This window comes from Bacillus rossius, chromosome 3, assembly GCF_032445375.1.
Source record: "Bacillus rossius redtenbacheri isolate Brsri chromosome 3, Brsri_v3, whole genome shotgun sequence".
In the NCBI taxonomy this organism is placed as follows: Eukaryota; Metazoa; Arthropoda; class Insecta; order Phasmatodea; family Bacillidae; genus Bacillus; species Bacillus rossius.
Genome location: NC_086332.1, coordinates 104,242,586 through 104,255,848, shown reverse-complemented (window position 1 = coordinate 104,255,848; position 13,263 = coordinate 104,242,586). Strand labels below are relative to the sequence as shown.

The 13,263-nt window shown below is 40.8% G+C and overlaps 1 protein-coding gene across 2 annotated transcripts in view; it reads left to right on the top strand.

Annotated features, from left to right (window-relative positions):
• Nucleotides 1-1,348: 1,348 nt before the first annotated feature.
• LOC134531095 (beta-galactosidase-1-like protein 2) overlaps nt 1,349-13,263 on the top strand; it is a 62,598-nt gene continuing 50,683 nt past the window's right edge. Inside the window, exon 1 of one of the 2 annotated variants that reach the window (XM_063366633.1) lies at nt 1,349-1,534. In XM_063366633.1, coding sequence (XP_063222703.1) covers nt 1,465-1,534 — 70 coding nt within the window. In that variant the 5' untranslated portion in view covers nt 1,349-1,464. The remainder of the gene's footprint in view (nt 1,535-13,263) is intronic. The other variant, XM_063366634.1, reaches the window with a different exon arrangement.

The window sequence follows — 13,263 nt, the reverse complement described above, 5'->3', positions numbered from 1 at the left end:
CACCTTCTCCGAACAGCAGCACGCAGCTACCAGCCAGGGGGCTCCGACAGTCCTCAAACACCTCACAGAGAAGAACCATACCGGGCGCACCCAGGGTGGTCCATTTATTAATTCCCCCTCACATCGTCATCACGTCGAGAACACTCCATGCGAAAGCAAAAATACCGGCCGCGATTTCACAACACAACCGACAGGTCGCCAACCGACACTATCCCCTCTCCACCGGTCATGCCAGACTCGCATTTCTGCCGCCAGATTGCGACTCCAACACCAGCACGTCAGGCGCGCGCCTGCGCGAGAACAACAACGCAGCGAAAACAACCAGGGCGGCCAACGCTCCCGGAGATTCCAGGCCACGATGTCGAAACCGCCCGTAGCTGGCCAGGCCTGGGGCGGCGAATCATGCCACCGTCCCAGAAAAACATAGAGCGTTAGCAATCTACCGCGCCGCGAAGACAAAAACGACACCCGAGTGTCGCAAGCCAGCATTAGGCACTCAAATGGGCTCACAAACACCGCTGCGCAAAACCAAGTTCAATAAACTATTCACGTAAAATTTTACAGCGTGACAATATTATCAACTGTAAAAATTACACTTTTGTACACCAAAGTTTCCACTCTGATAATTTTACTACAAAGGAAAATGTTTTAAGAATCATGAAAGTTGATTATCTTAAAATTCAAAAACTCTTACCTGTACGTACACTAATTAATTATATAAAATGATCCTTCTATACTTCAAATACCCTTTGCTCCAGAATAGGTTTAAAATTACATATGTTTGTGTCACACTTAAAATGATTTGCCATGCTTTTTTGACAAAATTTATGTCATCAAGAATTGAAAACATTGAACATTGTTTTGTGTGGTCTTGCCTGTTAAAAAGAAATCCAGTGCATAGAAACATCATTGTTTAACGTATGTTTTCTTTAGATGTAACTTATGACCAATTTTGTGTTTTTAAATGATTTAGACACACTTGCTATACTGTGTCTATGTTACATACGTCGTTGGGCTGGAACATAAGTTCCGGCAGCTACGCGTGGTTTCGCTATGTGTTGACATACACACACGCACGCACGCATGCATGCATGCATGCTTGCACGCACACACTCACACAAACAGCTGTCAGGTATTAGCACCCATGTGTTTTGTCGCCTAGGCAGCCCATTTGACAGCTATATTATTTCAACGGAAGTCACGTAACATAATTTTTTAATCTGTTTAATCATTTTCTTTGTATTTTGTATGAAGTGGATGGTAGGTGTTTTTGCTAATCAATTTGGAGAATAGATAAAAAAAATTATCACATCAAGTGTTTTCAATCGTGTTTTTGATGTCACAAGTCACTCTTGAAACAGTAGATAAGTTATACATTACTGTTTGTTAACTACTTAAAGGCAGAACTTTAAAGGAGCCTCAGAGTGTTCTAATATTGTTTTGCAGAAAGTTCAAAAGACCACCATGTTTCGTGTAGTCAATTTTATACTAGCTGTGATATTTTGCCAGTGGTCACCAGTAAATGGTTTTAAAGGTACTGTATTGGATTTTGCTAAGTAAACATGTGTTGCACGGATGCAAATTTAGCAAAGGCCTGTATGAGGTTTCTGTTTATCATTAAAAATTAGGAAATGCTGTTTGTAAGCTTAACATGTTAAGAACAATACGTATTAGTAATTTATCAATCTCTATTTGCGCGATTTCTGTAATGAACATTTTTTGTTGGCTACTTAATATAGAGTACGGTTTCACATTGAATTTACTAAATTACCCCTTTTGCATAATATTTCCTTATAGTAAATAGTGTTAGACAGCAAACTATAATTATTAACAGATGATAAATAAACCAAGGGCGTTGAAAAAGTGCTGACAATGTCTGTCATTAAAAAAAAAAGTCTTTTTATATTGTTACTGGGATTACCCTGAGGAAACCTGCAGGCCATCTGCATCATCAACTGATTTTCCAGAATTTTAAAATTTGGGAAAGGCTTGAAGCAGTTTAAGCCAGATAACCGTGATGGAAAATAAACCTGATTTATATTGCAATAAACCTTCTATCTGGCCTATTCATTGATTTATAGCAACAGCTTCTTCAACATGTTAATGAGACACCAATAATTTTGTTCTGACTTAAAGCTAATGAGTAAAAATACTCAGTTTGGTAATTGGGGTCAAGCCATTGACCCTGACCATGCTATATGAGCATGACTTGCATACATACCTATTACTGACTGCCATTCCATTGTGCGTGTGGCATGTCTGTTAAAGTTTAACTGAACACTTTTGAAACAACCTTATGAAACAGCCACTTCCCATAACTGCTTATAATGCAATGCAAACACAGCTTAATTGAAACCTGAAAATTTGGTCGCATATCATGAATAGTAGTTTTTGAACTTGCTACATTAGTAACGGCGCTACTACTCTTACACGACAGGCCTCGTGTTAAGTCAGTTGGTTTTGTGTAAGTAATCTGGACATTTTTGGGTAGTTTTTAATATAATTTTAGTTAATGAACATGGGCAAATGTGTGTAAAATATTGTTGTTTGTAGTTTAACTAAAAGGTTGTAAGGCACATAATGCGCCCATTGTAAAAAGATTAATATAACAAACACTTTAATTTAATACAACAAACACGACATTTTTATTAAAAATTCAATTTCTTTTAATCTTGTGAAAATGTATATTATTTAAGATATAAACATATGAAAATATAAAAAAAATATTAGAAAATATATATATAGAGTTCATTTGTGCTATTTACACATTATTTTAGCAGCAAGAAATTAAGTGTACACAAAATAAGAATATAATATAAAAATTCAGTGTGTGTAGTTACAAAAAATCAAATCCACCAAAAAATCTTTCGGGCATAAGTACAAATATATATTATACCTAAAAAACAAAACGTTTTTTAATAAAATTATAATTTTCAAAGATATAAGCATGTTTTCAAAATGCTTTAAGGGCATGAGTACAAAATGCCAAATATCAAAAGATTCCTATCGAATCAAACTTTGACTTCGAAAAAGGGAACATATTTCACCGTTCTTCGTTTAGCGCTTAACTTTCTGAGATATAACCCTTTTTAGTATTTATAATCACAGTTATTCGTAAGGCGCCCAAGGCACCCGTTGAAAAAAGGTAAATATATATTTAATAACTAAGGCTTGTTTCACTTATGTAGCTATATTTCAAATGTTACTCTATTGTAACACTTCCATTTTATATTTTATTCAAATCTCTATGGAGTAGGCTAATATTTATGGTTTATAATACGCTAATCTCCAAGGTAGGCCTATACTCTTTTGCGTTACGGAGTCAGTGAGTCAGTGATGAGCGTAACTATATATAGAGTTATCATTAGGTTATAACTGTGTAATTTTACAGTATAACAATGGTCTGTTAAATGTAGTTACACAATCGTTGCATGGGAAGGAAGCTGCAGTAGGGAGATCATGCAGTATACAGTATGTTATCACGAAAGCGAATGGTCTTCTGGATAATACAGCCATAAAATATTGTTATATAAAAATGTAGTCTAATAAACACAACGTGGAAGTTAGATTACGGGAGCTATTAATGGAGTATTAGTGTTCCGATATATTTGGGATTCTAAGGCAGCAGTGAATATTTAGATTTAACAAGTGCGGAAAAATGTTAGGTGGTTAGATACACGAGTTTGGTTCTCGCATGATTGCGTGGTGCCTGGGAAGCGTTTTAAGAGAAGGAGAGCGGAGACCATCAAGTAGCTTACTGTAGACGAGGACCCTAGAACAATACAGAAGACTGAGAGGGTTGTCCACTTGGGGGCCGACAAGGTCACGGAGACCTGAGCCCTCACAATGGGTCAGCATGTGAACAGTACCAGAGAGTTAATTTGCTGGTAAATTGGACTAGAGCATTAGCGGCGGTACGAGTTTACGCAGAGCTGGCATATTAAGTAGCTTCAGTTCAGTCGCAACTAATCAAGTCACTGTTGTGGTGGGCTCTCCCAGGATCGCGGGCGAGAAACCACAAGCTTAACACCTGGCTGGGAGTTTCCCAAAATTCAAACGATAAATCTAAAAAAAAAAATTAAAATTTCCCAAAAAATTAATTATAAAATTCCCCAAGATTCGATAGTAGTACATAAATATATATCCGAGCCCAGGAGTCGAGTGAGGAGCTGTAGCCAATATCCGCCATCTTGGATTGTGATGTCACGGCGACCATCTTGGTATATCTTGACCTTGACATTAAAAACTTGGCCAAAAATTAGAAACAAAATCCCTAAAAGTTTCAATTTTTAGGAAAAAAATTCTGCCAAAAAATCACAGAAAATCAGATTCCCCCCCCCCCCCCTTATTTCGAGGGAATTCCCGTTAATAGGAAAAATTTCCCGTTTTAATCATCAAAAAATTGTCACAGGCTTGAAAATTCCCCAAAGAGACTTAAATTACCCGTCGACTAAGCACCCTGAGCTGCCGATGACGTAACCTTGGCCATAAGGATGTCATGACTAACATTTGAAATTAGGACGTAATATTTGCAATTATCGTTACAGTTGCCAATTTGAGAATCCGTTTTCATCGGAAAAAATGTAAAGAATTTTAAAATTTATAAAATATTAAATAAAATTTAAATAACAATTCAACATTTCGAAATATAGATGTCATATCTGCCATCTTTAAAATCCGTATTACCTACAAAAAATTAAATTAAAAAAATATTTTTAATAAAAATTAAATAAAAGTTTAATTTAAATCACACTTACGTCATGGAGTCTTCGATTCTAAAACGGCGTGGACAAAATATAAATGGCGACGGACCCTTCCACCACAAAGGCCACCGTCATACTGACTTCCCACCATTATACCAATGTATATATTATGGCAGCTAGTATGAGGTCCCATCCGCCACCTTGTATTATTTGCTAGGGACAGCCATCTGGGATTATGACATCATAGCCGCAATCATGGTTATGACATCACAGCCGTCATTTGGTTTTGGTCTTCTGGACGCCACCGTCTTGAATCTGCTATTTATGTATCTTGGAGGCCGCTATCTTGAATTATGAAATGACAGAAGCAATTATGTTAGTTCTGCAAGTGGCCACTATCTTTGATTATGACATAACAGCTGCCATATTGTTTTTATCTGTTAGAGGCCAACATCTTGGATTATGACATCATTGCTGTCATTTTATTTTCGTCTGCTAGAGGAAGCCAATTTTGTTTTCTGTACTTGCTACCCGGAGCACATGTTTCACCTCCTGTTTTCAGTTCTCAATAACAGGAGCACTAGTGTAACATATTACATATGCCGAATAATACTCTGCCTATTATGCCATATTGATTTTATTTTCATACGTAAGGGACCATCACCAGACCAATGTAGCATCCACCATTTTGTTGGCTGTCTTGGCCGCCATCTTGAAAATCTGTAACTCTAATGATAGAAATTCGGGAACAATTTCAACATTCATTTTAAAATCGTTCATTAATATACTAATTGATTCGATTGATTCCTGTCCTTTGTTAGATACTTGATCAAGGTAAAAAATTAAATTAAATGTAAAATATATTAATTTCAATTCATTTCTGCACTTTTCTTAATCTTGAACACCCATTTGCAGCCAATAGGCTTTTCTACCAGCTCTAAAACTTTTTATCTCTCATGCATTATTTTGTCTTAGCGAATCAAACTACTTTTGCATGGCAAGTTCCCAATGTTTGCTTGCTGAGCATTAAATTGTTTTCTCTAGGTTTTAAGAATCAGGAGAGTCAACCTCCACCTTTTATGTGATAAATCATCCATCATCCTTAGTATCTGATTTCTCACAAAATGCAGGAGATTGCCCAATCTCCCACTTGATTTAAGCCTTCTTGAGTCTCAAAACTCTTTATTTTGTCTTCATCATCTGATGCAACTTGGGTGAAAAAATCCTTAAACATTGTAAAGATGTGATTGGTGCAAGGGTTTCCCCGTTATTTCTCTCAGATCTACTCTGAGATATTTAATATTTAATGCTTACTACATCGCATCTATCGTGATAACAGTTGAAATCCCTTGCATTTTTAACCAGTATCCTTTGGAATTTTAACAGTATCGTACGAAAATTTATTCTATGTTTTTCGCTAATCTGTCTATTGTTTTGCTTTGACATGTGTGCAAAACTTTACACCTAAAAACTCGCAGATGTCTCAAGACTGGTTTTCAACCTTCCAGGCTTATTCCGGTGTTTGTCAATTCAGTACCCTGGATTGTGAGCGTAACATAATTTTTTAATCTGTTTAATCATTTTCTTTGTATTTTGTATGAAGTGGATGGTAGGTGTTTTTGCTAATCAATTTGGAGAATAGATAAAAAAAATTATCACATCAAGTGAAACTGCTGTTATTATTGCTTCAACCCTAATGTGTAATACAGCCCTGCTTCAAAGAGTAGGCAGAGTGCCTTCTGTACAAGAGTGCGATTTAGTCTCTCGGCTATTCTATTCTACTCTGGTGTGTACAGCAAAGAGGTCTGGTACTGGATTCCCAGATACCTTAAGGTCGCCAACAATTCTGTGTTCACATATTCACCCCCGTTGTCGGTATTCAACGTCTCGACACACCAGCTTGTATGTATGTCTCTCCATAAATGACCGAAAAAAATTAAATGTTTTAGTTGCCTTATTCTTAGATTTTAAGGTGTAGACAAATACTTTTTAGAGTAATCATCGATGAGGGTAAAGTAGTATGAACCTCCAATCGATTGTTCCTCCTTTGGGCAAGAAATATCTGTGTGTACTGATTGAAGTGGTTCGTGTTCCATAGACCCCAGATAATGGAAAGTACCTGCTGCTTACCTTTCATAAACATGGTACAGGGAAACTGTCAAACTTGAAAAATGTTATACCAGTCACTGAGCCATTCCTCAACTGACTCATGCCATTTAGATTCAAGTGGCTAAGTCTTCTGTGCTAGAATGTACCTCTGGAGATATCAAATATAAATGCACAATTGACCTTATCTTCAGGATGATCCAGCTTGTATATGTTGTCAACTTAGGAGGCAGTGGCAACCAGTGTGGCCATTCTTTATACATATTTTGCCTTAATATTATGTACCTTTTCAGTCACGAATACTGTTAGGAGTACATTTCCCTTGCATCTAGCTGACAGTGAGTTGCTATCGGCCATTATAAGCTGATCATTTGCATTTTCTTGAACGACCAACAGCCAGTTGAGTTTTATAGTGAGGTGTGCCGTTGCCTCGGAATCAATATACCACTCCTCAGCACCTGGATTTCCCACATTCAGAAGTGTGAACATTTTTCCTTGGTTCTGTTCCTTCATTTCTAAATATCTTACTCATTCATCTCGTTATGGGCAATATCGTGGTATGTGCCGAACTCATTTCAATACTAGCATATGAAACCCTTCTTAAAACCACTATCTTTCTTTAGTGCTACAGAAATTTAATGTCTGGTCAAGCATCAAATGCTTATTTGTTGTGTTGGTCTTGCAGCAGTATTGTTTTTATAGAATCATCTGTAATATATATTATTGAACTTTTGAAACGCCCCTCGTGCCTTAAAATTGAATTATTTTGAATTAATTAAAAGGAGCCTTGGAAACTTGCTGGAAAAAAAATTAGTTAAATAAATTGATTTACCAGAGGCGACACGAGGTGGGGAACAAACAAAATTTAGGAACTTCCTGTAACAAGCAAGGAGGAAGTTGGTGTGGATCGTTAAAATCAATAAATAAAAACTACACGATTAACTTGATCTATAGTTTCCCTGTTTTATTTGCCCTGAAGAATTATCTTGTTTGGATTATTTTACATACAAAACAAGTTTCAAAGATTAACAAACAGAAAAGCGAAAAAAGGGGCCGGCCCGCGAATCTTTAAAACAATTTATATTATTTATTTATATTCTTAGTTTGAAATATAAACATTTGCATTATAAGTTTCACACCCAAAGTTGGATGGATCCGATGATTACATTGATAATTAGTTCTATTCGCTCTACATTTTCTTGAGAAAAACACTGGTCGCTGGTGGTTTGGTCATCCACTTAAAATAGTTCGTAGCTAGGTAAGGGGGAAATGTTGAATTTACGTTACCACCCGGGGTCTTCAAAACGATCACGTCGGGTAGTAGAAATTGTTTCTTCTAATGTGACCCACGGAACAGAAAGGGGAGGGGGCCACGAGATGGGAGCAATCAATCTCTCCCCATCATCGACCCTGTCAAAACAGGGGAGTTGCTCAGCACGCTGTAGTCGTGGAGTCAGCCAGGGTCTGGAGCTCGCGAATTGCGCGGCAGGACGCGGATGATTTCTTCATGATTAAATATAAAAGAGAAAAATTTCTAAGGCAAATAACTAAACTATGCAGACAGACTAATCTACTAGAATTGACTTGAGGGATAGCATCCCTTATACAAAGCGACTACATAGTTGTTAGCGGTTGGATGAAGTCTGCCGATTCGCCGATAATCGCTGGAGATCTGTCTGCAGGCGCGACGCGAGATGATCTGTGTCGCGGCAAACCGCGTCTCGTAATTAAAAGTAAAACTTGAATCAAAAGTGGAGGGGAGGACTGGGAGTCCGGACCGAAAGGTCCCGAAGTTCCCCGAGTGAGGGCCATAAAAAAAACTCTGATTGAAGTCTCGAAGCTGGTAGCATTGCGTCGACTTTAGCGCTACCTGTTGGGGGCTGTCTGAAATAAAAAAGAATCGACTCGCCCAAGGCGTCTGCTTAAACCAAGGGTTAAAGGGCGCAGTCTAGTGCTACACTCTGGCGGCCTACAGGGCAAGTTGGCTGGGTGGTTAGCGAGTTTGCCGCTAGGTGTCGCGGGTTGGTCCATCCTGGCACACACATTTTTTTATTCAAGGCATCCTGGGAGACGGTCGCTGTCTGCTGGGGTTTCTGACCTGTCATTGGCCTTAGGCGAATTCTTAGAACCGAAAGAGAGGGGGGGGGGGAAGTGCATCGACGCTGAGAACAAGCATCCCTGACGTGCTTTTCGAGGAGAGAACCTAATACGTATTCGTGACCAGACTTACTTCTCTCAGCAGCTCTCTGAGAAGTAGCGGCTTGCAGCCCAGAAGCTGCTCTATGCAGTTAGGGTCACGAAGAGAAATGATATTACAGGCTTGAGGCGTGACTGAAGGCGGGGGAAAAGGTACGCTGTCTGCCAGTCAGGGATTAGGCCAGCAAAATATCCGATACGCCGATGGGAAAGGGGCTTCAGGGCACTGAGACAAAGTTTAACTCAGAGGAGTACACCAGACTAACAAATTAAAATTACACTATAGTAGAGTAAATAAAATTTCCACACAAAAATTTAAAATCATAATAAAAATTTAAAATATATCGTGTCGAATTTACTAATTAACGGCACACTTTCTAGTCCCATTATCATTGGCCTATATATTCGTCTGGAAATCCAGCTAGAAATAATATTCTAATACATTCCTTCTCAAAATTGAAGCCTAGAAGTGTGTATGGTGTGTTTATAATGGCTTTGACATACTTGTAGATATAAGTGCAGGTTTACAGTTTGGTTGTTATCAATGTTCTTAGTAATACCAACCCTCATATCAACCATGAATCCGGAAAAAAATACTCTTTAACTTTTACCAGATCTCATTTATTGTAGTACTGTCTTGGATACATACATAGTTCACCAAAAAATAAACAAAATTATCTTTGCCCGTGCATGTGTAACCTTCTTGGCGTCCCTTTCTTTGCCAGTAAAAAACTCCAAAGCTCTTCATGTTTGAGGTAAGTTCGCATGGTAAATTGCCATGTGTTGTAATTTTCTCGGCCAATCAACTTCTCAATCGTTGGTACTGTGCCGTGTGATTGTACTGTTGCCATGTTGAACTTCTTATATGTTATGTAGGTCTGTTGATAAATTCTGTATCACTGTTGACATCAATATGAAATGCCCATAAACTTGATGCTGGTTTCGCCGGTCCCCCGGTGGTTGTCGATGTGGGTTGGGGCTCGGCTCGATATCAGGGGTATGTTTGGGCCATAGAAGTGGGGGAAGGGGATGGCTTGGCTGATGAGGCTGTTCTCACTCTGTAGCTGCTTCTCCCAGTCGACGCGAGCCAGCAGCTCTCCATGGCACCTCCGCTCGTAGTTCAGGCGGACAGCTGCCCGCAGCTCCGCCTCTCACAACTAATCCTCTGGGCTCAGTATCTTAGTCTGCAGGGCGATGTCTTGATTGGCTCAATTCCGGCGACTGGAGTATCCAGTTCGTCGCCCTCCGAGACATCGGTAATTTCTGGTCCTTTGTCGATGATCGGGGCGTTCGAGACGCCCAGATCGAGCCACGGGCACTCGTCGGGCTCCGGGATGTTGTTCTCTAGAAACAGTCTGTTCATGAGCTGCTCGAGTTCAGCGGGGTTTGCTCCAATATGGCTCGTTCGTAGAAGAATCCTGGGTTCTTTTTCTAACTTGGTTTTTGTTACTGGGTGGGCAAGTGCTTGGGTTGCTGCCCCCGAGTGTGGGCCCATCTATGTCGGTCTGTCCCTCGTAGTGGCAACCCTGCGCGGGTATGTTCCATGCCGAGTTAGTCGTGAATGAATCTATCGGGGTGGTGAATGGCTGGTCTTCAGGTGGGTTGGCCAGGTGGAGGTCATCCCGGTGAACCTTCACCTTCCACCTGTTGGAGTAGCACACAAGGTACGTGGTGGGCCTGAGCCAGGCTACCACCCTCCGAGGCTCAGACCACTTCGGCGCCAACCCCACGCAGAACTTCCCGCTGACAGCTAACAGGTAGTGGCTATGTACATCTACCAGCTGATCTGGGTCCAGCAGGTATCGGGGTCGGGTCGTCTGGGGTGTGTGCTGCGCGAAGAACTGCAACTGGCACTGTCGGACCCTCTCTCTCCCTGCTCTGCCACAGGAGCTCGGTTTTGATCCTCCCTGCCAGGACCTCCATGGGCAGGGAACCAATCCGGCAGGGGAGAGCCCTGTGACGACATTCGTCCGGCGATGTAGGCAGTATAGGAAGGTAGGGAGGTGCAAGTCCCACATGCTGTGGTCCTCATCTAACCTGATGCGCAGCTGGGTCTTGATGTATTGGTTTCTGCATTCAGTAGGGTTCGCATGTAGTTGGTAGTTGGGTATGGTGTAGTGCTTCACACCCTACCTCGCGCAGGCCGCCTTCCAATGCCGTCCTGTAAACTGAACCCCATTGTATGTCAACAGCACCACTGGGTACTCGTATCGCGGAGGAAAGACCTCATTCTCTAGCAGCACAATCAGCGTGCCTGCCTACACGTGGCTACGACGATGAAGCGCCATCCTCGGGACATACACGGGTATGGGCCCATAATGTCCATGGCGAGGGTATGAAAGAGGATGTTGGGCCATCGTAGCAACAACTGCCGTTCTTCCCCATCTTGGCAGCGGGACCTACAGTGCTGGCAACATTAACAGTCCCTGACGTCCCGCCTGGTGTTCGCTGCCATGCCCGGCCAATGGAAAGTCCGCTTCACCTCCCGCAGGGTTTGCTCAGCACTGGGGTGCTCGGCCAGCAGTGCGTCGTTATGGAGGTAACAGAGAATTGCGGGCCTCACCGCCGGGAGCATGTACGCCTGCCATTCACTGTTCTGGTGAGGGCCCTTAATCTGAAATAGCCCTGCCATACTACGGTGGTTCGTGACCACCTGTGCCCCACAGTCGTCCAGGTGGTCTTTCATTTCTGGGTCGCGGTACTGCTCGTCGCGTACTCGCACTATCAGCTCTGTCAGGGTGGCAGGCTCTACCTCGATAGGGGTTTCAGGAGAACGGCGCAATTCATACAAGGTATGTTACTGCGGCTCTGGATCGTCTCTGACTGACTCGGTCCTTCGAGGAAGAAGCTCTTCCCACCCGTTGGCCAGGTCTAGATGTCGGGACAACTCAACCAGTTGGTTATCCCTCTCCGGAACATGCTTGATGGAGAAGGAAACACCCTGGAGCATCATGGCCATACAGTCCAAGTACCTAACTCCCGCATGGTAGACTCTTTCTACTCTGTCCAACTCTTCTTCCTGAACCATCCCACTGTTTCCCGCAACCATCCTGTTTGAAATTAATGCATGAAAGTTTGCATCCCGCATGTTAGTGCCCAGGATTTACCCTGTGTCTATGACGGTTTTACCTGGGCCCAACTTACCTAGTTTTAGTCTATAGTTAAGAAGTGAGGGTAGTTAGTAATGGCGCCAATCGCAGCCATGGCTGGCCAATCCCCTCCTAGCACATGATGCATGCTACCTCTCCTGCATGGCTTAAACACAGCATGACTAAGGCATATAGGCTTCGGCCTGAGACGCACTTAGTCTCTCCCTAACCCAGACCTTCCTAAACACACTTAGTTATTAGTTAGGTTAGGAAACAAAATATCGCTTGTTGGCTTGTCAATCGTGAGGATTCAGCTATGTTCGGGCATCTGTGCCCTTCGTTGCCCATGATAGGGATCTCGTTGGCCATTTTAGATACGCCACGTCCGCCATCTTGGAATCCGGTATTTTTAAAATCCGCAATTATTAAGCTATAAATTCGGAAAAAAATAAAAAAATTCATTAAAAAACATTAATTAATTGATTTATTAAATTGATTTCCGTTCTTATTTAAATACTTGATTGATGAAAAATGTTTATTTTAGGCAAAAAATACTATGGAGTGAAAATACGAAAAGAAGCATAAATTCCTTATCTTTAGCCTCTAATAAATTTGATTGATTCCTGTCCTTAGTACGATCCTTGCTGATACAAAAAAAAATTATATTTAAAAAAGAACTTAATGAATAAAACATGGTGAAAAATCGTATAAGCTGTTTAAATTCCTCATCCACCAGCCGCCAGTAACCGGTCGATGCCATATTAGCCGCAATTTTGGAAATTCTAATTATTAACCTAGAAATTAGGAAAAAATCTCAAAAATTCTCAAAAAAAATTAGTAATTTATTAACTGGTGCATTAAAAAGATTTCAGTCCTAGGTAAGATCGCTGGATGATGCAAAAAATAAAATCAGGTAAAAATATTTATTCATTTTAATTTAACATTGAAGTGACAGGCTCAAGGGGTAAAATGAACAAAATTGAAATAAGAAAGATAATTACAGAAATATTCTACAAGTACATGCAAGGGAATTATTAGCGTTTCTCAATTTCTACATTCTTCTTAGAAGACGAAGCGAGTACTTTGCACGCAGTGACATGCGTTTTCAGAGCAGTTCTATATGACAGGCCCATCCAAGCAGTAACCAGACACATTCAGTCAGTGGCCAG